Source organism: Dipodomys ordii, unplaced genomic scaffold (assembly GCF_000151885.1).
Source record: "Dipodomys ordii isolate 6190 unplaced genomic scaffold, Dord_2.0 Scaffold10, whole genome shotgun sequence".
Classification (NCBI taxonomy): domain Eukaryota; kingdom Metazoa; phylum Chordata; class Mammalia; order Rodentia; family Heteromyidae; genus Dipodomys; species Dipodomys ordii.
The window spans coordinates 16,703,331-16,730,603 of record NW_012267226.1 but is presented as its reverse complement, the minus strand read 5'-3'; the positions used below and the strand labels follow the sequence as shown (position 1 = coordinate 16,730,603).

General features: G+C 44.0%; 1 protein-coding gene across 1 annotated transcript in view; it reads right to left on the bottom strand.

The window, feature by feature from the left end:
- Nucleotides 1–27,273, bottom strand: part of Ncam1 (neural cell adhesion molecule 1) — a 61,497-nt gene that overhangs the window by 22,566 nt on the left and 11,658 nt on the right. Inside the window, exons 8-15 of the mRNA XM_013009565.1 lie at nt 20,856–21,006; nt 20,098–20,282; nt 19,509–19,605; nt 18,780–18,950; nt 17,099–17,230; nt 15,987–16,001; nt 11,228–11,275; nt 6,213–6,215 (exon numbers count right to left, since the gene is read on the bottom strand). Of these exons, the coding sequence (XP_012865019.1) occupies nt 6,213–6,215; nt 11,228–11,275; nt 15,987–16,001; nt 17,099–17,230; nt 18,780–18,950; nt 19,509–19,605; nt 20,098–20,282; nt 20,856–21,006 (802 nt within the window). The remainder of the gene's footprint in view (nt 1–6,212; nt 6,216–11,227; nt 11,276–15,986; nt 16,002–17,098; nt 17,231–18,779; nt 18,951–19,508; nt 19,606–20,097; nt 20,283–20,855; nt 21,007–27,273) is intronic.

Here is a 27,273-nt window from a genome sequence, read left to right as displayed (position 1 = left end):
CCTATAGGCCCAACAGCCCTGAGGAAGATACTCTCTCATCTTTGGATTTGGTTTAGAAAAATTAGAATTGGAAGTACACACACACACACACACACACACACATACACACACACACATCACCCTAAAAACTGTACTATAGTTCTATAAACTTACCGTATTGAGAACATTATAATTTGTTATTTCAGCTGAGAGAATACCATATTACTCTGACAAGTATTCTTTTCTCATAGAATTTAGAGCATTTTATATCATACATACTATACAGGCAAACCACTTAAGAGTATGTGGTCTATGATTTAGTCCACAAAAAGTATATTGTGTGTTTACTAGATATTAGGCACTCTGTCACAAGCCTCAGAAATAAATAAGACATGCTTTCGCTAGACAAATGATAAAACTGAACTAGGACCATTTAAAAAATACTGAGGCCTTGAGACAGGAAAAAAAATAACCTTTCTTATGATGGTGTTCCTACAGGAATACCATTTTCAACTAACATCACAGAGATTTTTGATCAACTTTCTAGCTCTGTAATTTGCTACACATATATTCTAAGATTCAGCAAGCGTAGTTTTTCAACCATTTGTTTCTCTCTTCCTTCCACAGTCTGCTGCTTGCTCTTATAAATAGGACTATAAATAAGGTTAAGAATCTTTCCTAAGCTTCCTGTATCAAGCCATGCCTGACAAACGAGGGACCATGGGAGAAGCAATGGGACCTGGGTATTCAAGAGGCTCATTGCTTAATTGAACACATTAGTAGAGAAAATTATTTATAGGGTCCCGAGGTTCTAAGATGGCTGTTAGGATTGAAATCATTATGGGTAATTTCAGCAAAACCAATATTGTAATTATTTGTAAATTCTGGTCTGCCATAGAGAATCTCAGGGTTCTGGGGTGGCAGCTGGGATTGAAATCATTATGGGTAATTTCAGCAAAACCAATATTGTAATTATTTGTAAATTCTGGTTTGCAATTCAGCAGCAATAGGCAGGTTGCCACAAGAAGACCCCTGGGGTTAATCATATCCTTTGAGTTTTGCTTCAATTATGACTCAGTATTCCCCTCCACCCCAAATATTTTCTGTGAAGATGAAAGCAGCAATACCTCAAAAATAGTCCTTGCCAATCAACAAATATGGAAGACTTGGCAGTTTGTGTATTTTCTAGTACCATGTAACTCATGAGTGAAAGGGGGGAGAAAGAATACATACATAGGCAAACCCTATTAATTCCTTTGTAGGAATGTATTAATTGAAATGCACATTTCAAACAATACAGATTATAAGAGTCTTCATTTGTAATGTTTGGGCTTTTGTGACCTTAAATCTAAGTCTGTTTCATGCCCTTCCTCTCATCAGCTAGAGACACAGAGTTGTAAAATACTATAGAATAGATGAATCCCACAACAACAACAACAACAAAAATGATAGCAAGTCCAGGGTTGTGGGAAGTATTTATGGACCCGCTGTGTTTCACTCAAAACAGCCAAAGCACTAATGGTGAGCTGAATATTTTGCATGAAATTCCAAGGTGCCAAGCAGCCTGGTCTGAAAACATTTCCATCTTTTTGCTCATCTCCTCTTTCTTCTCTCCTATAGGGATCTATGCAAAGTTCGGGTGTAAACCAGTGATGGATGCAGGGCTTGGATGAAAAATCTATTTTTCACTACCAAATAGCAGTGTGAGGCATTAAAATAGTGATCATTTCATTTATCCTAACTCCTGTCTCCTTTATAAGCAATCTGAGCCTTGTCTATACTTTTTTATTTACTTTTAAAAGAAAGTCCAATCTGTGTGATTTAGTTATTCAGATATGAAGCCTATTCCATTTTTTCCCCCCAACTCAGAAACATTATAATTCCATCAAGAGGTTATTGACTGCTCTTTAGGGGGATCAGCAAATTGCCTTAGGGAATCATGATTTAAAACTATTAGGCCACTAATTCTCCTTCCTGAAAGAGAGCTCTTAGCTCTAGATGTCAAACAAATGAATGTAATATGATCTATGTCACATACATTCCTTCAAAGTCTCCCTGGCGCCTCTTTTGGTTATCTCCATGGCTTTCTCACAGTTCTAAAGAATGTTAACGATGGGTATTAATTTGCCCAGCATTATTTCTCCCCAAACCTTAGGAGTTACATATTCTCTTTCTTTTCTTTCCAGGATGTGCTTGTTCTCAAGTGACTCAACTCTTTTCCATTGAAGTCTCTGGCTCCGGGAAATTCTAGGATACCGAATGTATAGATGCAGGTAATGCCCTACGTTTTTACAGAGAATGGATGCTCAGGTCTCTGGGACCCAGCTCAGTAGGCACTTGGTTCATCCATCCTTTTTAGTCCCCATCTCCTTAGGAATTATGAATGCATGTGTTGAGAATGGGGTGGCCTAGAACAGCACAAATTAATCAGCAACAAATGAACTCTGACAGCCTCGACCACACACACCAAAAAATCCATTCCTTTCTCATGGGTGTCATGAAAATACCAACAGATTAACTGATCAATTATCTTTGTTTCATCATCCTAAAAAGAAAATATGACCATGAAGGTATGGCTTATGGTTATGGGGACCACTTAGGCTGAGAAAGGTATGACAGTATTAACTATCACCAACACTTAGCTTGGCTTCTACCTCTGAGGCCGCGGGGTGGGAGGAGGGGGGAGTGGAGGCATGGCTTCAACACTGTTTCATGGCTATTAGATTCGTTATTAAGAAGAATGAGACTCCTGGGATGTTTCTACGCTCGTACTGATAATCTCAAGGGAACTGGCAATTTCCAAAGCCAGCAGTGACCCTTGATCTCTGCCCATAGGACTTGGGCTGGTACCATCACTGCCTCCTACTACAGACCCCTTCTTGCTAACTCCCTACCCTGAGAGCTGTCAGTACAGGAAATCCTTAGAAATAAAGGCAATTAGAGCAAACACCCTGCTGGAAAGTCTGTGTCCACTTTCCAGAGCCCATGCCCATCCAGACACACAGCTGCAAAAAATGAAGTCTATATCCGTATACATATCAATATAAAATCGATAAAAGAGGGCATGGAAAGGGTAATTAGTGATGTTTTTCAGTCTAAGAAGGAAGAGTGGGTGTTAAGAGTTTAATTAATTGGAATCAGCAATTCCTAGTACAGACCAGTGTCAGTAGCTAAAGGAAAAAAAAAAGATCATTATGAATGGGGTGGGGTAGGAACCATGCTCCAACATGCAGCACTGATAAGAGGGGGACAGGGGTGGGGGTTTTCATGACACACATGCTGATGGGGGGAGATGGGAAGTCCCATTTACAGAAGAGTCCTCAGGAGGTGACACACAAAACCGTGGCTCTGTGAAGTCAATGGAAGCCATGCAGGTACCCAAGATTCAATACATATTCACACAGAGACTATTTTAGCTAGCAGCAGTAAACTAGCTCTTGCCATGCTAATCTACCCTCTGCTCTGCAGGCCCAGGAGCCAGGTGACCAGAGAGAATGGTGGTGTCCCTTCTTTGTTCAGTGTTGTTATTGGGCTAGTAAATATTCACCCAGCTGAACTGAAGAGTAGATGGGACATCTGGCCCACGTGAAGGCTGATCCCAGGCAATGTGGGGCAGATAGACAAAGGGACATTAGATTTAATCAGTTGCTGGATGTGCTACCGACTGACTGTATCTTTTAGCTCATTGAATCCTTTCAGCCTCAGGTCCAATTCACTTTAACAACCATGGAGAAGAAGATGTTAACTCAACTCGATTTCCCTCTCCTGTAAACCTCATTTGCTCTGGCTCCTCCATTTTCTAAAAAATTGTTATTAAAGGCCCTTTCCTCTGCTGGTGACTGAAGTCTTCTGCCTATGCGTTATAGATGGGCAGGACAGGATTCACTACAGATGGAAAGTGGGAGGGGTGAGGGATGAACAGAGTTTTAGAAGTCCATGGGGGTATTGAGTGAATCTTTATTTATTTATTTACTACTGGACAACCAGTAATTGACAGCCAAGATCAGCCCAAAGGTGTAATCCTAGGGCAACTACAGGAAACATCTCCCAACATCTCTTGGCTTGTTTCCATGTCTTAGAGAAGTCTCTTCAGGAGCACACACATTTCTATCTTGCTAATGCTGTGCTTTGTTTCATTCTTAATTGTAGCAATGCACAGAACTGGACAAATTGTTTCTTAAAAAAACAAAATTAATAAATGAAATGAGTTTTAAAATTCAACATCCTGCTTACACTTTAAGAAATATGAAACCACCACATATTTAAGGTGAGATTCGAGTTTAGCAGATCTAAAACTTGCACAAATTCTCTTCTCTAAGATCAAGATAAGATTTTTTTTTGTAGGTCATGGGCCTGAACTCTGGACCTGCATGCTGTCCCTGAGCTCTTCAGCTCAAGGCTAGTGCTCTACCACTTGAGCCATAGCACCACTTCCGGCGTTTTCTGCTTATGTGGTGCTGAGGAATCAAACCCAGGGCCGCATGCGTGCAAGGCAAGCACTCTACCACTGAGCCACCTTCCCAGTCCTAAGATAAAATAATTTTTAAAGGATATGTGAGAATCATTATTGTGGATTGTATCACATTAGATTTTTTAAAGTTTTATTTAAAATTTATTTAATTACAGAGGTGTTACAGTTACATGAGTAAGGCAACGAGTACATTTCTTGTTTTGTGCTAGTCTTGGGGCCTGAACTAGAACCTGGGCACTGTCCCTGAGCTTTTTTGCTTAAGGCTAATTCCCTCCCACTTGAGCCACAGCTGTACTTCTGGCCTTTTTGGTGATTAATTGGAGATAAAGAGTCTCATGGATTTTCTTACTCTGGCTGCCTTCAAGCTTCTATCCTCAGATCTCGGCTACCTGAGTAGCTGGGATTATAGGAGTGAGCCACTAGCACCTAGCGAGATATTGTCCTGTTTGGGGGAATATTCCCACTTTTGTTTTCTACAATGTCAAAACTAGACAGCTCCTTTTTGGAAATGAGAGCATCTCCTATGCAAATCTGGGAGTCTGGCTGTAAATGGGACTAAATTAACGTGCAGTTGTCATACCTACAAAAAAAAAAGGGGAAGTCTTTGTGACAGGCAATGGGAGGCGAAGAGAGGGGAAACACACAGGCTAACACACGTGAGGCGCGTGACCATGACATGGAACAGACTAGGAACAAAGAACATGCAACACAAGCGTTGATGGTTTTGTCTGTGTGGATGTCGCCCAATCAGTTCTGAGAGAAGTGGGACCCCGGCATGCACGGGCACACTGGGTGGTTATTGGGGTTAGTTCTGTTTTTGTGATCAGTGCAGCCTGTGTGTGTCTCAGGGTATGATGCCAAGTAAAACTTTCCAGTTAGGAGCGAATGGAATGTGTATGATTCCCAGGGCAGGTTCTAGAATAGGTGTTTGATTTTAGTGAGAGAAGCCATGAGTAGAGAGAGGCCTCCTTCTTCTCTCTCTCTCTCTCTCTCTTGATGGTATGCGAGAGATGTTTGAACAAGGTTGTGACAGGCACAATATTAACTAATTATTTTGTCACTGCTTTGTGCTTAATTAGACTATAATTTCATTTCCTCTGCTACAAGGGTCAATCACGATTCTTGATTACTCTGAAATTCCAGTCATGGTAATTGCCAAGTGACTGCTGCTTGATTTGTGCCCCCACTGCCTGGATGAGGCTCCCTCTTGAAGAGTGGCACCTTACAAGCAATCACAGCCACGCAGCTCTTAGCTAAATTCTTATTTCCGAGAAAGTCTTCAATTTGCATGAATTTTGTGATGTGCTTTCATTGGTTTGATACAAATACCTTTGCCAGGGATATCATTCTTTCTGTAGCATTTCCATCGCAAACATGTTCGTGGAATGGTAACCCATTTTTAGGACCACTGTGGTTTTAGAGAGCTATTTAGGCATAAAGATAAACAACTGCCATAAGGCTTGTTTGTTTTTCATAACTCTCTGGGGAAAATTCAGGTTTACACACTATGCGGTGGCGAATGTGGCTTTATGGTAGAGAGCAGTGGGTGTGACCAGGTGTCTTGGAAACAAAGGGCTGTCATGTCATCCAATGGCCACGTCAAAGTTGTATGAAACGGTGAATTCTGGATGTGAATTGAGAATAAGAGGAAATCTCTCCAATGGCTTCACTTTGAATATTGGAAAGAGAGAGAAATGAGTGAGCCCTGGGTGCCAGGTTATGGTCCCAGGCTTACTTCACTTATCAGAACAAAGAATTTTACCTTCTGTTCGCCAGCGTGGACGACATCATCAGCACCATGCAAGCCACATGACAAAGTCACATGATACGCACGCACATGATTGGTTGAAAGGAAAGTGGAGGAGGTCACATGGAAAATACAAAAAAATTAAAAACTGATGTAAACAATGAGCAGGGAGAAAAAACCAATAACAAAATCACAGACTAAATAAAAAGAGAAATCAAATTAAATTAGCAGCATATATAGGAAACACATTGGGAGGACAGTAAAAAAAAAATCCCGGAAATTGAATAATAAATCAAGAGCACTTGGTTAACCACACCAATAAGCATTAGCTACCACTGCAACAACATTGCACATTAAATTAATTATTAACATCAAGGAGTGTAAACCGTTGTTTTGAAATGGGGAGGTCTTTCTCTCAGGACTCCTGTCAAAGTCAATCCTGGAGAAAGTCAAGGAAAAAGAGAGGGGGGGGGGAAGGGAGGGAATGGGAGAGAGAGAGAAGGAGGAAGGGAGGGAGGGGGAGAGAGAGAAGGGGGGAGGATTGTTATTCACAAATTCCAGAAATATCTCAGCATCTTTGGGAAGCAAGGACGGTGAAACAGGCCATGGATCACCAAGTAAAAGTCCTGAGATTGTGAACCCTGAAAGAACAAAGGATTGCATTAAATCAAGGAACGTCATCTCACGTTTCCACTAGTGAAGCCAGGAGATGGAAGCTGAGCTGTAGGAAGCCGGATGGATGCAGCCCAAGGGAGGTGGACTTGGAGGCGCTCACCTCACTTCACCACATCCACAAGGCTCTTGGCTTTGGTGGGGCTCCCCAAAGCCAAGACACACACACAAAGGACAAGGCCGGTGCTGCCTGGGAGGTAGGCTCCTTTTGGTGGTTGACATAATGATCTGTTGACCCTGAAAGGCAAAAAAGGAGTCTCTGGCCCAACAAACTGATGGTCTGTCATGAAACAAACACTTGGAGGTTTGAAGTGATAGCCCCGGATGTGTGGCTGCATTTGAAATTTACAGTGTGGGGGAAAAAAAAAGTAATGTTCCTGCTTGCATCTGTCTATGTTGTTCTTGGGACCTTTCTTCTGTGCTATATTCCCAGATGAAATGGAATGACCCTGACTGCTTAGCGAGGGTATTAGGTTTTTCCAGCTTAACTTTCACAGGCCTATTGGGGGCTTTGGCAAATAAAGCTTAGAGAAAAGGGCAAAGAAGGGAGGTAGAAAGTAGTCTTTCTGCCCAAAGCATGCTGCTGATTAAAAATAGAAACGTTTCAGCCAAGTGACATATCCCCTTGTCGCTATGAGCTAACAGAACCAAAGCTCCTCATTCTCCGTTCAAGCATGCGCGGCTGAGATGATAGATGGTTGAGCACTTTCTCTTGGTGTTTTATTTGGGGATACCTCTATTCCCTCTGATCCTAAGTAGAGCGAGACACACACACACACACACACACACGGAAAGGTAGGAGATACACACACACACACACACACTCACACGGAAAGGTAGGAGATACACACACACACACACGGAAAGGTAGGAGATACACACACACACACACACACACACACACACACACACACACGGAAAGGTAGGAGATACTATTCCATATTTTCAACCCTGAGAATGTGACTTGGCATGACTTTCCTCACAGCAGCTTTGCTATTCACATGTGGTGTGTGTGTTTCATGCTGTCTGGTTGCTGAAGAACATGCTCATATTAAATGTGGGCTCCTGCTCTATCGTGAGTAACTCTCCTTTATCTCAATATCAGCGAGGCCCTATGGTTGAAAACCAGACAGGCTACGAAGCTTTTCCCTTGGATGTCACCACATTTCACCTGTGGTCAGAAAGTTCTGGTGCTTAACAATTAAACACCCATCATTCCTTCTTCAGGACAAATATGGAATTAAGACCGTGTTTTACTGACACAAGCGTCCATGCGACACAGAGACACACAGTCATGCAGATTCATCATGTAGTTTTCTCCCATTGTGTGAGATACACACTGTAGCACAGGCTACACAAGGACAAGAGGGACACCAAACAAGAAAGGGTGTTGTTAGCTGCACTGCTTTTCCAAATGCAACAGTAAAATAAAACGAATCCAGACCATATCTGAATTAAACGCGGGCAAGCTTGCCGTCACCTGTGCTGCTCTGCTCACAAAATGAAACCTCAAAAGCTTCTGGGATTAAAATTCCTTGCCACACACACACACACACACACACACACACACACACACACACACACACACAGCCAAGAAAGCAAACCCTTAGGTGTGTTCTGCAGAAGAAAAAGGAAACATTTCATCCAACACTCAGAACCAGAAATCTCTTTTCTCCCTTGTTTAATTATGTATCAGAAGCTGGGCTTTCTGCTTCTTGCCTTCTCGCTCTGACTGCTTGTCCGTGGGATACGTGCCGTTTGTGCTCTACACCCAGAGATATTGTAAAATCTGAAAGCCACACCCAGCTTTAGCCCCTGAACACTGCACATGTCTACACATAGTCCTATGGCTGATCTGGCTTCATAGAGTGTTGTAAATACCAGCCCATAACGGGTGATGGTCTACACTTAAGTGTCAGGTGTCCATGATGGGAGAAAACTGTATCATCTGAGTTTTGAGTCTGTTGTCAAGAACAGAACTCCAGTTCTTTGTCTTGACTTTAAACTAAGAACAAGCCTGGGCTAGGTGTCTTTGGTCTATCACGGTTGCTTCCTTCCTTCCTTCCTTCCTTTCTTCTCCCTTTCACCTTCCCTCCCTTTCTTTTTCTTATACCACCCGAGCCATACTTATACTTCTAATTTTTTTCTGGTTTATTGGAGATAAGAAAGAATCTCTCTTAAATTTACCTGCCCAGGCTGGCTTCCTGGATTCTTGGATCTCAACCTCCCCAGAAGGTAGGATAACAGGTGTGAGCCACCAGTGCCCAGCTGGCAAACCACATTTCCAGCACTGAGAAAACCTGAAGGGCCCCTGCCTGCATGTTCTCTGAGTATTCTGATACAAAGGCAAGCGTGCTTTCGAAGGCAGCCACTCTTCGCTTCTCCACATCACCCCTAGCATATGTGGAGGAGCCATTTCTTATTTCTTCCTTTGTGCCGAGTTGTTTTGCAACTCTACATAAGTGTGAGTGCGTGTGCATGTGTGTTGTGTACATGCATGCGTGTGTGTTCCAGTGTGATTTTCCTGGTCTTCTCTATTTTGTAACATGAGACTCAATTTGGAAAGGTCTCCTGTGAACTGAGTATTCTAGAAATAATCCCCCCTGATCTGTTGAGGATGACTGGTTTGCTCTCTTGGCCAAGCAGATAGCATGCATAGGAAACCACACTAGGCTAGGAGCCTGCATGCATTCACAACTGTTGCTTCTCATGAAAGAAAACATGGGCCGTGATTCCACCCGGAAGTCTACAACAAACAGCCATCAGAGGCAGCTTCTCAGCGATGTACTCACTAGACAGCTCTGCAGTTGTAAGGGCAGGAAGAGGCCAGGTTGCTATGGAAACATGAAGGGCAGAAAGGGCAAAGAAAGGTGAAGGAGGGAAGGGAGACAAACTCAAATCTGTACGCATGTGTGAATGCATCTATATATTTTATATGAGCATCATGAGAAAGAAAAGACATGAGATGGCGAAGCTTCCTTCTTCCCTGATTTATCAATATTAATATAAGTATTTTAAAGAAATCTTCAGAGATTTTTTTTACTGACAAATGACACTCACACAGCAAGTGATAATATATCCCCCAATTACTAGCATTTACTATATGTATATGTGTCTATATATATATCAAATTTAATATATATATATATATATATACAGATATGCAGAATCTATCCTTTATTTTAGGGATGAGAGATCTAAGACTGAAGGAGACATGGAATTGCATAGGAAGAATAGAAGTGCTGGGATTTGAACCCAGTCAGTCTGGTCCAAAGCCTGAGCTCCTTTTTGCTAAAGAGGAGTGGTATGATGGGGATATTTCTGAGTCATACACATGGCATTTGGACTTGGGGCTTGAGTGTCCTGAAGTGGAGGGGGAGGAGACAGAGGCTTGGGCTGTACTAAGCATAGTGCTAGCCGGCAGGACCACCCTGCCTGCAAACTCTCTGTGTGTGCCTCTCTGAGCCACTGTTGGCATTCCAGCCCACGCGTGCTCAAATGTTGTCTAACTTTGCTTTATTTCTTCCCTCTAGAAAACTAGGTTCAAATGCCAAAGGGCAGCAGGCCTGGTGTGCTTTCTTCTCTGGATGATTCAAGGCAATCAAAAGACAGGGCAGGAAAGAAATGACTGGAAATCAGCCAGCCTCTGCCAGGTTGAAGAAGCCAGAGCATGACTGATCTCCATTCCCACTGGGTCAGTGGTACTGATCCAGGGTGAACAAGGCTTACCAATTTGAAAAAAACAATGCTTGTGAAGTTTGCTGTTTTCTTGATGGGGGTGCATGCTGAGTAAGCGCTTATTCGATTTTAGAGAGGAGAAAAGCAAACCTCCCTTGCAAAAGGTTAAATAATTTGTGGAGGCCGTGACTGCCAAGAACATCTGTAAGCAGACACTTTATTTTCCTATGAATATTTACAAGAAATGTATGTGTTTACGGAGAAAGTGCAAGCTACGGGCCTCACTACCTAATGTCAATGTTGGAAATCCAACTGTGCCAATTAAAAGAAAGGGTGAAAAACCTAACACCTCAAAAGCATTTTGTATGACCCTCAAGAGGAGATATGTGTGTATATATATAGATTTTTTTCTGTAGTAAATTCCTTGAGCTTCTCCAAATATCAAATTCTAGCCCATGAGAAATCGTGGGGATGGCTGGCCTCGGCAAATCCAGGGAGGCTGTCGGCAGGGCTCTCCTGTTCACTCCTCTGAATCTGACAGGCCTTGTGCCTATTGCTCTTTTCCTTGGCTTCTCTAAAGTCTCAGTGATTCTCCTGGTAAAAGAGTTAACATTAGGCCGACAAACTGTAGCTGGTGGCAAGCAACCTGCAGAGAGACGGATGAACAAAATGATACTCACTAGCTGGCGAAGACAATGGAACAAAGGTAGAAGAGCCAGCAGGAGCCACTGAAGAAAGAAAAATGAAGATTAAAAAAAGGGGGAGGGAATTGAGGGGAGAGAAACAGATCGAGAAGGCACATGGATACTGAAGAAATAGAAATGGCAGTCTTGGGAATGACAGTAGGAGAAGCTGATGCAAATTCGAATTAGGAAGAGAAACTTCATGCATGGAACAGGTGGCCCGCAGACCAGCACAGGGCACAGCTCTCTTTTTAACTTCAAACCAGGAGTCTGAGCGTCTGCCAAGCCTACTGTTCAGGTAAGGGAATGGGCCAGGAACAGCTGCACGGCCTTAAATGCTGGCTGAAAATGAACAACTAATTCGGCAGGACCAGCTGGCTCCACAGGATCAGAGGGACAGCAGAAAGGGAATCTGATGGTCCTCAGCAGAGAGGATTAAAATAAAAAAGACCAGTTTTCATGTCCTATTCTTCGTATGTGTCTATAGTAGGCACATGTTTATATCCATGGTGCACATGGATAGCAAAACATACATGCCTTGCTTAGCTCTGTTTTTAATAACTAAATGAAATGGAATAAACCTATTCTTAATGACTGGGTGAGGTCTGTGTTATGCAGAAGCTGTCCCTGGCTTGTTTGTATATGAAAGATACAGCTGCCCTCCAGCATGCGCCCTATAGAATAAGACTCTTTGGAAGTTGCTGTGGCACAGAATGCATACACTGTTCCTACCATTCTTTCTCTCCTGCAGGAAAAGTACATGAAAAAGAGGGAGGGATAATCAAGTTACACTAAGCATCTTCCTGCATGGAGGGTGTTAGACATTGCATACTTGGAGAGACATGGATACTTGACGGATCTTTTCTTTTCCACTGGCAACGTCCCTTTGGAGAACTAGATGAAAATTTGGAAAACACCAACCTCTTTCCAACATCACCTTAGTATGGCTTGGTGATTCCATACTTCCAAGGTGTAGGTATCTGTTTAAACCCTCAGGGTACAATGTCACTGGAATCAGAGTAAACAGGATACTAAACTGTCGTGATCAGACAGCCTGATTCATTCTGGTAAAGTCCTCTTTCTCCCTCTCTCCCTCTCTCTCCCTCCCTCTCATAAGTTGGCTTGGATTATTTGCATAATTCATTCATACTGTTCTAGAAAAAGGGTAGAAGTTTCTGTGTTTTAATCACATATAATACATCTAAAGTATACTTTCATATGCCACATAGTGGACCCCATTTAGAAACAAAAAATGTCAGGGTACCTCATTTTTTTTTAAAGTAGAGACTATGTACTCTCTGTATCTGGAAAGAACTGGTCTATTTTGCTGTACAGAAGCAAATGAAGATGTAACTTTCAGGCTTTGAAATTCTACAGGTGTATGGTTCAAATAGGGGGATAGATAAAATTATGTAGTTAAGTTGTAAATAGTTCCAAGGGAAGAGCCCCTCTCAAGGCAAAATGAGGCTATGAGCTTAGCACTGGAGGGTCTTGACAGCATGTAGGCATTTGGCTTAAACAATGTGAATCAGCAACATTTCCCCAGGTTAGAGTTTATCTATGTTTTAGAAGCACAGCTCCCTCATTCCCTTCATGCACACACAGGAAGAACACACAAAGGAACCTCCAAACAGGTAAGCCATGCACGCGTACAAGTGGGGGTCCTTGAGTTATTTGTGACTGCTGCTGGTTTAACCTGCTTTGATAAGCCTATGTTATTATATGGGGAGAGGAGGAGTCCATTAAGTTACCCAGAGAGAAACCCCCCTTTATTAAGACTACCCCAATAACACTTCCTGACTCAGGGTCTTGCAGACAACACCTCTCTGTCTGGCATGTAACACCTGCTGGCCATGTGTTTGCATCTTTCCCTGGGGGACAAGGGTCAACGCAGGGGGAAACTCCAGGGTGAGCCCACAGATCTACAGGATAAGGTGCTCAGCACCATTGGTTCCCAGGCTTGATTCAAACACAAAGCTCAACAGAAGGGGGATGTGTTCACCTGAGTTCAGGCATACTCTGAACCTTCTTTTTTTTTTTTTCCATCATGGGGGTTGAACTCTGGGCCTGGGTGCTGTCCCTCAGCTCTTCAGCTCTACCACTTGAGCCACAGTGCCACTTCCGGTTTTCTGGTGGTTTCTTGGAGATAAGGGTTTCACGGACTTTCCTGCCTGGCCTGGCTTTGAACTGCGACCCTTAGATCTCAGCCTCCTGAGTAGCTAGGATTACAGGTGTGAGCCACTGGCGCCTGACTACACTCTGAGCCTTCTGAGGAATGGGAGGAAAACACTGAGAAGGGCTTTCCTCACTACCTACTGGGAAGAGGCTGCCTGTGTCCCAGCAGTGTGGCACACTGGCATCATCCTTCTAGGGGGTGGCCCTTCTAAGGACAGGTCTGGACATCAGGAGACCAGCCCTGGGCAAGTCCCTCCAGGCAGTAACTCAGGAAAGCTTAGGAGAGATCATAGTCAAGTTCTCCTACATGAGGTAATGTTCCCACATTTTTTACTGCCTCATCCCTGCCAATACTGTGGGACAAAGGTACATTCGACTCCAAGACCGTGTGTGTGTGTGTGTGTGTGTGTGTGTGTGTGTGTGTACTGATAGTGGGGTATGAACTCAAAACCTCATGCTCTTGCTTGCTGCTTTGCCCAACTTGAGCCACATCCACACTTCTAGCTTTTTGATAGTTAATTGGACAGAAGGGTGTCATGGACTTTTCTTCCCTGGCTTTGAATCATGGTCCTCATATCTCAGCCTCCTGAGTAGAAAGGATAACAGGTATGAGTCACCAGCACTGGCTAAGAATTTTGCTTTTGTTTTAAAGAATTCTTTAAATACAACTTTGTCATGATTGAGAACAACTTACTGTGCCACATTCATGATCCCATTTATGATCTATGTGGATGCTACTAGGAATCTCAGCTCATGATGCACCTTCATACTCTTAGACAAAGGTGTTTCTCTCTTTTTGAAAAATGATTGTGCCAGTCCTGGGGCTTGAACTCAGTGCCTGGATGCTATCCCTGACTGAATTTTTTGCTCAAGGCTAGCACTCTACCACTTGAACCACAGCTGCACTTCCAGCTTTTTGGTGGTTAGTTGGAGAGTCTCATGGATTTTCTTGCCTGGGCTGGGTTTGGATGGTGATTCTCAGATCTCAGCCTCCTGAGTAGTTAGGATCACATCTACTACACCAGGATCACACTAGCCACCAGCACTAGGCTCAAAGGTGGTTTTTTTTTTGGTTCTTGTTTTTTTTTTTAAGTAAAACTAAAGCAAACAATTAAAGCAAACATTTTAAAATCCTGACTTTAAAAGCAGCCTCTGCTATATGAAGAAAACATCTCAACTTTATATAAAGGACTGGTCTGGCAGAGCCTGAAGATGTGTCAGACTCCAGCTCCAGGCACTGGGGAGAAAACCCAGCCTTCCTCTTATTCATATAGCAAAGCCAGCATCTACTTGTGGATCACCTCTTAAATAGAAAGAACTTGAAAACTCTGTTAGGGCTTACTAGAAGAATATAGAAGGAAGGAGCTGTTCCTCCTGGGCTCCTGTGGGGGCACAGCTGCCAGCCAAGAATAGGCTGACAGTCCTATAGCTACATGCTCTCCTTCCCGCCCTGCACCTGCCACTCTGTCACCATCTTGAGTTAGTACTTTCAGACGTCAACTTGGCTGAGGTAGATTTTATCTAGCTCAAAAAAAAAATCTCAGAACAACCATACTTTGTGAACTTTGTTTTTGCTGTTGTTGCAGTATTTCAGAATACATTTCAACAGGGAAGTTTTCCTGAATGCCTTTCTTTCTGGGTCTATCTGGGTGACACTTGGCTCCACTCCACTTTGTGCTCAGCTTAGGAAGGAGGAGCCAGGCCTCTGTGAAGGAAAGTTTGGGGAGTCTGTGTGTAGACTGAGGCATCAGATAACAGTTCTACTTCCTACAGCAACAGGTCCATTCTGTGTACGCTGTGTTTCCTGTGTCCTGCATGTGTAGCCTGCATAAGTAGTGTGTCATTTCCATGGGAATTCTCTCCCTCTCTATGTGAGACCAGCAGAGTTGTAAACTTAGCAGATCAGTTTGTTCCAAACACATGTTACAAGTTATCTACTGCTAACAAACAGAGATGACTGGAACTGAAGGTTTAAACCCTGAACGGTTTCCTGCCGGACAAGCTTCATGGTGCACTTTTTACCCTGGCAGCTGCCACAAGGGGCCTCCCCAGCCAGTCTTGCTATTCCCCTCTAACTACCCACTGACAGACAGAAACACAGGGAAGCAACTGCGTTCTAGACTTTTCTATCCTAAAAAGCAAAATGTGGAAATTTCTTTCAGGTTCTTTTCTGCTTGAAGGTAGACCAGGAATCGACAGCTAGCTCTCTGGTATCTTGGCTAAAGGTAAGGAAGTGCTGTAGCGTGTTACTCAGGAACCATCTGCACAGTCCACCATGCTTGGCTCAGCAAACGTTATCTTTGCCACAGGGTAATCATCACACGCAAAAATTAATAAATAGACAATTTCAAAACACACGGAAGTTGCATGCTCTAAAACAAGAAGTGTTAGCCTCTCGGAGGAACCTACAGACGTTAACAAGGGCACAACTAGACTAAGGTCAGTGTGGTTAGGGCCTAGACAGCACCATCTATGTCAGCCTCTAGGGGACAAAAAAAGGGGACCAGAACTAAATTAAGAACTAGAACTAGCAGATGTTAAGGCTATGGAGACAGGTAATGAGGTATGAAGAGGCACTTACGTGAAGGAGGGCTATCTGCATTTTCCATGGTTGGAACACAGACGAAAAGAAAAGCCAAGAGACAGACCCAAGGGGTGGGGGGGGGGAGAAAAAAATAAGATGTAAAAGAAATGAACAGAACCTGCAGAGCACATGGAGCTGGAAAGGCAAATTATCAAATTACGTCTAATCCAGAAAGAGGCAATCCCTGCAGAAGGAAGACGAGATGGGCTATTCTACTTCTGGGATGAGGTAAGGTGATTCCTTTGCAGCTCCCTGGCTTAGAAGGCCAGCAAGCAAAGGATTCTCTCATGCATGTTAAATCCAGGGGCCAGGGAGAGCCCAGGAGCTCTGTGGAAATCAAGGAGTCCAGGTACAGCTTTGTCTTCATCCAGACAGACTCACGAGCCTCTCAGGACAGAAACTCTGGTGGGTAGAAGGACATGGCCAGGGCAGGGCTTATCTAGTGCTGCAAAAAGCAAGGGCAAAAGCTGGGCAGGCATGGGTTAAAGAAAGAGAGGATGATAAGGGGAAACAAAGGCAGCCCTGAGCAGCACCAGGGAGAAGCAGCTCTCTGGAGAGAGAGATAGCCCATGAGGCAGGTAAACCGAATGCTCCGGTGGGGGGTGCTTGGGGGGGTGGGTGGAAGAGGGAGCCAAACATGTCCAAGGCCAAGGCTGTCCTCTTCCCTTTTAAATGCTGGGAAGTCTGTTCCTGCACACGTATCATACAGTAATCTGTTTTCCTATGGTATGCCCGCCAGGACTTAGATGAATTGTCATCGTCTCTATCTTCTCCCTTTAAGGCACAGGATGCTCGGTATATCTGTAGTAATTCTCTCGAATCCCTCCAACTCACCTGCTGGCTTTATTCACTCTCTCTTCAATGCAATGTCAGAGGGAGCACCCCCTGGATGTTATTAGCCTCCCCAACCCCTTTAAGAAAGACAGGGTAAGAGGACTGTGTGTTAGCCATCCCTGAGAGCCAAGTGGGCTAAGTGGGCAATCATGAGCACAGGGACCTGAAAGACCAAAAGCTGTCTTCTGAGCCACAACTGGGCCAGCTCAGGGTCCTGGCTACGCACAAGAAGAGCAGAGGTGAGGGTGAGAGGCAGGGCAGCTGGCTTTACTTACGGACTGGCTGTGTCTTGAACTCAGAGGCTGCGCTGATCTCACCCAGCCCCTTGCCGTTGAGGGCTGCCAATCGCACAGCGTAGGATGTCTCAGGCTTCAGGCCCACGATGGTGACAACACCCTCCATGTTGGCTGTTGTGAAAATATAGGACGGATCACAAAGGGTGGAAGGGTACTGATGAAATGCTGCTGTGGAAAATAGTATAGTGGTACCATTATCTGACATAGCAATTCCACCTCCAGGTACACACACACACACACACACACACACACACACACACACACACACACACGAATTGAAAGCAGGGACTCAAGAGAGTAACTGTCCGCATTTCCAATAGCAGCATTCACCATAGCCAAGAAGCAAAAGCAAATCTAAATGTCCCACCATTGGTAAATAAACGGATCCATGAAATATACTAAAGAGAAGCAGTGGAATACTATTCAGCCTTGAAAAGGAGATGAACACTTGACCCATGACACCATGGATGAACCCGGAGGGCATTACGTGAAATGAAATAAACTAGAGCCAAATGGACAAATATTGTACAATTCTATCTACATAAGACACCTAAAATGATCAACTGCAGGAAGTGGAACCGTGGGGACCAAAGGTAGGTGAGGAAATGGGGAGCTATTATTTCAAGGGCAAAGAGGTTTGGTTTGGGATGACAGGAAAGTTCTAGGGGACAGATAGGAATGATGGCTGTGTTTTACGCTAATGAGTTTTAATGCTACAACTTAAAAATGGTAAGATGTAAAGCTTATGTATGTTTTACAACAATAAAAAAGCATAACAACCCTAGAAGCAATTTTAGGATAAAAAGAAAACCATAAGCCAGGAAAATGTCACAACGTAAGTATGAGAAAGGATGGATTTCCTCTGTCTCTGGTCCTGATTACGTAGCAGCTCCTCTTAGTCCCTCCCTCCCTCCAGCTGTCCAGGAGTGGAATGATCCATGGAGGTTTCACTGCAGACAAAGTCTCAGGAAGATTGCTTGAGACCTGGCTCTGGATGGCTGAGAGACCCGTATTCCTGCCAGTTCCTGATTCCACCCTAGTTCCCCCATACCAGACAAGGGCTACACTATAAGAACACAACATTGAGTTACCCCAGTTACCAAAGAAGGAGTCAGATATAGATCTATCTGTTGTCTGCTGCTCTGGGTTCAGATCTCCCAATTGCAGTAAAATCCAGAAGACCTTTTCAGAATCTTTAACTAGAAAGATATCTCAGGATTGCCTTTAAAGCAGACTTTCTCTCATCACCACTTGTTTATTTGGTTCCTGTCATAATTACATGGCAGCTCCTGGGTACAGATACCCAGGCAGGACTAGCGAGGCATTACAGGTAACAGATAGGGCCACAGCAAGAGTAACCTGTACTCATCCGGCTGTGTTCAGCATCTATGCGGGGCTTCTGCTCAGCACATGGTGGAGAATAGGATGTCAATACCAGCAGTAGAAGGACAATAGCTCTCCATCAAGATCTGACTGTGGTCCTAATTCTTTAGCGACTCAGATGGGGGTGGCAGATGGTGACATCTCTCAAGTTGCAGAGCCATGTCACCAGACTCCAACAGGAAGCTGAGATGCTGAATGCTGAGCATGAGTGTACTCCCTCAATACCAAGGACCAAGGTGATCAGTCCTCCAGGGGACCCTCTCCCTTCCCCACTCACCTTCCTTGGCATCGTACCACTTGAAGTGCCACACTTCTTCACCCAGCGCTCTCCACTCAGCCTTGTATTTGAGGATGGGGACTCCACCTGTGGCCTCTGGCTCATCAAACTGCACCTGTGCTGTACTGGAGTATGGTTCCACTCCATCGATGGAGGGTGAAGATGGGGTGTCTGTGTGGAAAATACAAAGAAACCCAGATAAGCAGCACTTCTTCTTATTATTTTTATTTGGTGCTGGTCCTACTGCTTGAACTCAGGACCTGGGTGATGTCCCTGAGCTTCTTTGGCTCAAGGCTAGCACTCTACCAGTTGAGCCACAGCTCCACTTCTAGCTCTTTTGGTAGTTTATTGGAGATAAGCAAGCATCTCAGACTTTCCTTCCCCAGGCTGGCTTCGAACTGTGATCCTCAGATCTCAGCCTTCTTAGCAGTCAGGATGACAGGCATTAGCCATTAGCACCCAGCTAAGCAGTACATTGAATCACAAAACATATTTCTCTCATTTCTGTGCATTCTTGGGATTCCTGTTGTCTGTCTTCTGTCCTCCGGGCCCATTTCCCGACCTGATCCTCTCCTTGATTCATCTCATGCTTAGATCCTCACACCTTCAAGACTCCCTGCGTTTCCTGACCATCTGGCTTGGTGGATCCTGGTGCTTTCTTCTTCCTGCAATCCTGGTACCCGTGAGGTGTCTTTGATGAGCAGCAAGGGAGGGGCGAGTGGCACTCACCTGCTTGAACAAGGATGAATTCTAAGGATTCCTGTCCAATGCGGTTCACTGCAGTACAGTTGTAGTTTCCAAAATCATTTTCAGAGTCTGGGGTCACCTTTAGAAAGAAGGAGGCAAGTCTTTTGGTTATGGATAAAGCACAAATCATTCATTCCAGTCCCAGTCTAGTCCCATAGACAGGACCAGTAGTACAGCAGAGAAAAGCAGTTTCTTCTCCAGCTAATGGTTCCCCGGTTTACAATGTGCCAAGGAAGCGAGAGAGAAGATGTGAGTGGCACTCAAAAGCGTATCCAGCTAGGCATCTGTGGCTCACGCCTGTAATCCTAGCTACTCAGGAGGCTGAGACTGAGGACTGTGGTTCAAAGCCAGCCCAGGCAGGTAAGTCTATAAGAGTCTTATTGCCAATTAACCACCAAAACCCCCCCACAAAAACCTTGGACACAGAACTATGGCACAAGCGGTAGAGTTCCAGCCTTGAGCAAAAAAGCTAAAGGATAGCACCTAGTCCCTGAGTTCAAGCCCCAGTACGTTGTATACACACATATAAAAGGCCTTTTCCACCCCGCTGTACCCCCCAACCTTGACATACCTCCAGATAGCTGGCTGAGGGGGTGTTGTAGATCTTGATATTGCTATAGTTGGAGCTCGGCAGTAACTGACCGTCTCGGAACCAGGAGATCGTAGCACTGGGGTAAGCAAAGACCTCGCAGGTGATGTTCACCTGATTCCCCTCCCATGTGTACACTGCCACAGGACCCTGTAGCTTGGGGGCATCTGCAATGAGTTAGAAACAACAGCTATCAGAATGATCACCGCTATTGGAGCCCTCCACATCCTGTCTCTTGGCTCTGGGGAAGCAGATGTGTCTCAAAATGGAACTGGAGGGCTGGGAATGTGCCCGAGTGGTAGCGTGCTTGCCTAGCATGCATGAAGCCCTGGGTTTGAGTCCTCAATACCATAGTCACAGAAAAAGCCAGAAGTGGGGCTGTGGCTCAAGTGGTAGAGTGCTAGCTTTGAGCTGAAGGGCTCAGGGACAGCGCCCAGAGTTCAAGTTCCATGACCAACTGAAAAAAAAAAGGAAGTGGAGACAGGTATGTTTCAGCGTTCCTGTGCGCATGCGCTGCACAGGAAGGCTCAGGATGGAAGGCCTGTAAGAAGGCCCAGGGTGGAACCTGTGGTGGTGGCTTGGGAATATGGCCGTGAAACCTCTTAGGGCCACCTGCTATAGGAACATGGCAGAGCTCCTGGGAGGTGTGTGTGAGGGGGGGTGCAGCTGAGGTCTAAGCTGTGTCCTGATCCTGCCCTACTCCTCCCGCACTCCCTGGAGTCTGTCCTGTTCTTCCTTACATTGCACTTCGAGGTACATGGACTGCGAGTCCTGGCCGATGGTATTGCTGGCCGTGCAGATGTACTCGCCGGCGTCCGTGTACTGGATGCTCTTCAGGGTCAGGGATGACACGCGGGCGTGGCTACGCACCACCATGTGCCCGTCCAGAGTCTGTCAGGAGGAAAGGCGCAGCGTCAGAATCAGAGTGGGGCAAAGGGCCACGGCTGGGAGACTAAGCTCGTCTGTGACCAGTCTCCCTCACCCCACCCCCCTTTGAAGTTAACATCTAATCTCACTTAATAGATTTCCTCCTAGGGAGGCCCTGGGAACACCATGGAAACCTGGGTGTACCCAAAATGGCGTGCATGGGGGCACTTAGGTATGTCAATTGGCCTGAACTAGGTGGGTGGGTTGGAGGGGGGCGGTGAAGGCAGGCTAGGTCTACCAAAGCTGTTTTGTTTGGGAGAAGTAAACGGAAACAGTAGCCCTGGCCAGCAGAAGTTCTAGCAGCAATGGCCCTGGCGCATGAGGTTTTGGGGGGAACCTTCCTTTCATCCTTTCCTTCCAGTTTCTCTACCTCCCATTCCATGGTGCATGTACGTGTACCTGGAAGTTCTAACACTCCCAATGTAGGAAACTGTGCAAGAGAAACTGACCCCCCCATCTTTTTCCTGAAGATGCCTCTCTTTCTTCGATGCTAATTTTTTTTTTAAAAAAAGGGAAACAATTCCACTTCATAAATGGAAGTGTCAACAACTCCAAGTTTAGGAGCTGTTGAACAAGGGGGACCAGAGTTCCTTCTCCAGGGACACTGGCACAGACAGGCCTAGGCAGATCTAGGAAGATAGTCACTAACATTTCCTAGTCCTGGACACTGCCATTGGCTTCCTGGGTTACTGGATGCAATCAAGAAGAGAATAAGCACACGAGCCTTAGGCACTAGGCTCTAGATTCCCTCCCCTGCTTTATCATTGTTAAGTAAAATGGCTGCTGACTCCAGTAGAGTCTAGGCATGTGGCTTTAACCCAAATCCTCCAGGGGGCTGGACAGCTGAAGATTCCTGACTCCTTAGCGGCTGGGCCACCTTCTTATCTCTAGCGTATAATGTTCTGTAAAGATGGACGGGAGGGTACTCTGTATCTGGCATCTGCCGTACATTGGGGTTTGGTCTTCAGAGAGTGAGAGGACCTCTGGGGTTCTGTTGCTTTGGAAACCTGGGGCCCTGAGTCACAACACCCTGTAGCAGATAGCCTGGGAATCTCAGAAGCAAGGCAGAACTGGCCTCGTGCTACAGTTTCACTAGCTCTGTCATAAGCAGTGCCTTTCACCCTCAAGGACAAATCTCATCCCCATCATATATCCTACCTGGAAACTAGAATGTGCTGCCCAGCAAGGGGAGAAGAATCAAGCAAAATCATCACCACCCATTGCTGTAAGCACCTCTTCTCTCTGAGATGAACACCCTGGTGTTCCCATTGGACCTGTAAGTCTAGGAGACTGGCCAGCTCTGAGAAACTGCATCCCAAGAGATGGTACCAGTTAATGCCAGCAGACAAGTGAGGAGCCCTAGCTAGAAGAGCCTTGAGACAGATACTTAGGGTGCTGGAGACCTTGTGACTCTTCTACTTGGATACTGGCAATGCTGTCAGTCGAGCCCAGTGGCTATTTTCATATGCCAAACCCTAATCTTTACCTGTCAGTAAAGATTAGGGATATCCAGAGCATGTAGCCATCGCTGCAGGTATCTGTAAAGGGCTGGCCTGATCTACTCATCATTCTATTTTCCCAAGAAAAGCAGAACGAAAGGCAGAGGAGACCTGAGGTCCATCCCTGGCCTGGGCAGCCGTGAGATGAACTATGATTGTTTGTGACAGACTGGATTTATCCTGGGGCTGCTGTACATGCAATCCTCAGAAAGCTCAGAGAATATTTCCACTTGGAAGAGAGATAAAAGAAGGTCAAGTAGGAAGGAGGGCATTAACAACAGTATTCTGTTGGGCAAAGGATGAGCAGTCTTTACTCAGAATAATCTAGAAAATGGTTAAAGAGAAGCTCAGGAAATGGATGTAGGGACAGCCAAACTCTTTTCTTTCTTTCTTTTTCTATCTGATCTCTTTCCCCAAGTTTCTCATTTACTTCTGTTGTTAGGCCAGTAGGCGGTGCTCTGTGGAGAACAAATTTGCATTTTCTGGTGGCTTGATGTAGGTTTGATAATGGAGCTAATTAGCCAGATGCCCAGTTTGGCCTTTGAGGATATGTAGATAGACTTTCTCTCTCTGAAATGTTTTACTCTTGCTTCAGGACAAAGGCAGGCTGTGCCACCCATAAGACATCCTGATCAAAAGTTATGCTGACCATGCTGGCTTCCCCAGAGGGAACAGACGAGCTCAGGGTGAGAGTGACCAAGTGTTGATGGCTCCTGCCTGCAATCCTAGCTACACAGGAGGCTGAGATCTGGAGAGAGTCATGGTATGAAGCCAGCTGTAGCAGAAAAGCCCACTGCTATAATAATCAGCAAAAAAGTAAGATTGGAGGCATGGCTCAAGTGGTAGAATATCCACTGAGCAAGAAAGCCAAGTATGTATGAAGCCCTGATAAACTGTATCAGCAATAATAATGATCATAATGATGATGATGATCATACTAACAATGATAATGGTAAAAAAAGGGAAAAAAGATCATTATGGCCAAAAGATTTTTTTTTAGGAAAAGGAAATATATCAAGCACAGTGTTGGTTAGTCTTCTCTTCTCATCCATCATTTTTGTCTCACTTCTTCCAGGTGAAAGTGTTAAGGCTTTTCAGCATTTATAGAACAAAACTGTCCATAACCCCAGCTTTCTTTGACTGTCATATGGCCTATAGTCTTCATCTCTGAACAAGACAAATAGAAGAAAATGGAACTTCTGATCCTCAATTATGTCCAAAGTGAAACATCCAAGGTAAAGTTATTTCTGGAAAATGGAGTGTGTTGGGGGTAGGGTGGGAGAGAGGGTGTTGTGTGCTTTCTTGGGAGTAAACTGGCTACTTCCACTTGTACTCACAATTCTCTTAACATCATCTTAATGCTCCCTGATAAAATTTCAGCTTTTTGCTTATATAAGTCTAGATCAGAATGACAGGGAGAAGAAGTATAAGGTAAAGCAAATGAAATCATCTGTTCTTGAGCTGCGTAAGACCCATTGATCATTCACCCTTCTCCTCTCCTTTCCCAAGCCCAACAGGGCCAACACTTTTGGGCAATAAAACATCCAGACTGTGACAGCACTGAATGATTTCTGTGTCAGGGGAGGGGAGCATTTCAGTAAGGACATGTCCTGAACTATAGTCCTTGTAGCATCAAGGGAGGTTTGTTCATGTGCCCCTGCAGATACTAATGTCCATGCCTAGGCAGGCACTCAACTTTTAAATATTAAGAATCATTAAATATTTAAAGCCTTGACCTGAACACATGCATTCTGTATTGTAGAACTAAGGATCAGTTTTTTCCCTAAATTAAAATACAGACTCTATATGACCTTCTGTGTTTATAGTTTTACAGTGTGCAGGCCTCATTTGGAGAAACAGACAAAAGCAACTTCAATTAAAAATAAAAGTCTTTGTAGATGAGATCCTTGAACTTCCTTTAAAGTAGACCACCTTTCTACTTTTATACTAACCAAGGAAAAGATGGTGGGCATGATTGGACATGGGGTCTTGGAAAGTAAGCAATGAAAATTTAAGGTTAATACTGAGTTTCAGTTGCAAACAAAGTCCCCCATTACCTAGTCAGAAGCAAGCAGGCATAGAAATTTCAAAGGCTAAAGGCTACTGACTTTATATAATATAAAGCCATTTGTACCAATCATTCCCAACCTCATCAATTTATTGCTCTATAAAAATAACAGATATGTTTAACAATTTGTGTAAACCAACAAGAGATGTCATTTGTGTTGCTTTTGAGATGAAATGTGATACGATCATTTGACCAAGACCGATTATTATAAAATAAAGTGAGCGACAAGATGAGTTGAGCTGCCAAGGAAGGGGCTGAGTGGGTTTTCAATCACTCACTTTGTGACTTTATGGTCCAAAGCCACATCTATTGTGTGAGAGTAAAGGGGTAAAAAAAATCATCATTTCAAAATGCCTGGCCTGGGAATTGGACAATTTATATTTATCAATATAATTACCTGAATGTGATTTTTTACCAGCACCAGTGAGAGAATAAGATCCCATTTTAGGATATAATAAGGATTTTGTTCATCCACTCCCAACACAGCTTGCTTGCTCGTTCTAAAAACAACTAAAACTATTACTAAGTAAGGTCTAGCACTATGGTCCTATTCCGTAATCTAACCAACGTACTAATTAGTTTAGCATGTCTGGTTATTCACTGTAATGATGAGTTAACGCTGCAATGCTTTCAAAACTAAAGACTGGCTAGTGGTCAGGTAAGCTATACCTCTTGTTTCTCTGGTCGAGTCCACGAAGCCTGGAGAGAACAAGATATAAAACACAACAAGAGAGCAGTAAAATTTTACAACATGTTGCTTCAGAGAAGTGATGCACTATACTGCATTCCGTGCACATGCAGCTGCTTTTCCATTTTGAACTGTTTCTAAGGCCCACTTTCCGTAGTGTGTTTGTTACCCGATTTAATCAAGGCTTTAGATTACGTTCAAACCTCCCCCCCCACTAATGAACATTATCTCGTGTAATTCCAAGATAAAGGGATTCCTCATCTTTGGTAGATATAGATACCAGAAAACAGCAGATATATTTTAGACTTCTTTATAGTGATGTTACTAGTTCTAGCCACATATTCTAAAAGTACTAACAGAACAAATTGCTTCCTTTGAATTTTATTCATCAGCTTACCACAGATAGACGAATACCATTTTATGCTCATGCATTGTATTACTGCATGCATTTTATAAAAAATAAGTTTTTTATTTTTTAAAAAAGGAACAAAGCAAGGAGCAGAGAGGTACATTAGGAATGAGAAGGATGACGTCTCTAAGGATACCAAATGCCCAGGGGCTATGGTAAGCTCCACCCCTTCAAGGCAGGCACTGCTAGATGGCTCACAGGCTGGAGCCTGTTCCATTGTCATTCGACATAGCATTCTCCAGGAAGAGACACTTAGATGGAGAGTTTTCCACTCACAACTAGATTTTTTTTTGCCTACTCTTTTGTTTTGTTTTTCATTTTTATCCAGCACTTGGGTATCTATTCTGCTTCCGGGTTTTTCCCTCTGTTTTCATGCTGGGAGTCAAAGACCTCAAAGCTGCATCATCGTTTTTGTTAGGTGGCATACATGTCTAATTGTCCCTGACGTTCAGATGGGGACAGGACAGAAACAAAGGTGCTAGTGACATGGCACACAATCTGGGGAACGAAAACGAATGAGTGAACAGTTAGTAAGCCCACAAATGCAAGGAGTTCTGGTGAGAAATGAAGATGGAGATGGCTGGCTTAGATTTTACAGGATGCTGGGATGAAGGAGAAAATGAGAACAGGGGAGCATGCACAGATAAAATAACAGGGCCAACACGTCAAATGTTGCCAATTCCACATCACTAATAAGCTTGTTTGTCACATGCCAGGGCTGCATGAATTGAGGTTGTTTTTAAGGGAGTTATGTCACCTGAGGTTGGTTGTTTTTCAAGTCTGATTCATCTGTGTCCTTCCGAAATCACCACAGTTCCGTGGCTTTTAGACTAAGTAGTTGCTAATGACATAATGCTTCTAATAGCTTGACTTCTACCTGTGTGCTTGGTGGAATGATGATAAATATATTCATCTTAATAATTTAGTTGGAGGTGTGGTCTATTTTAAGATGATCTGATATGCAAATACGTACACTTAGGAAAATCACAGGGTGTGATTACTGATGTTCCCCAAACAGTTCATTCTAGGTTGTTTTTAAAAAAAGTATTCCTATGTTTTATTGCCTTGCACACAAATCTACAGGTATTTGTACATAAACTAAAGCAAAACACTCCTATAATTATCTCAAATGTTCCCTGTTATACACTTGCCAACATCTCAGATAAACCAGATTCTGATTGCTTGACGCAATCACCTCTACCAATGTTTAAAATCAGGCACTAAGCTTGTACTGACTGAGATAGTCTTTCCAGTGAAAAGAAAGCTCCAGTTTCCCAAGAATCCAGAATTTCTAAAATGTCTCTTATTTGCGGATACTCTGTTAGCTCAAGATTCAAGGTTCACAAAATGCCTTTATTTCTATCAATGTCTTCTGATATCAAGCCTTCAACCCCCTCTCCTTCTTTCTCTTACTCATATACCTTTCTTTCCTCATTTCAAAGGCACAGAGGCATTCAAATAAACATGGATTTTTTTTTTCCTGCCAAGGATTGAGTATGTAAGTCATTACCTCTGGCTCTCGCTCAATATGCAAATGGTACCTGGAATTTAGCAACAGTCACTCAAA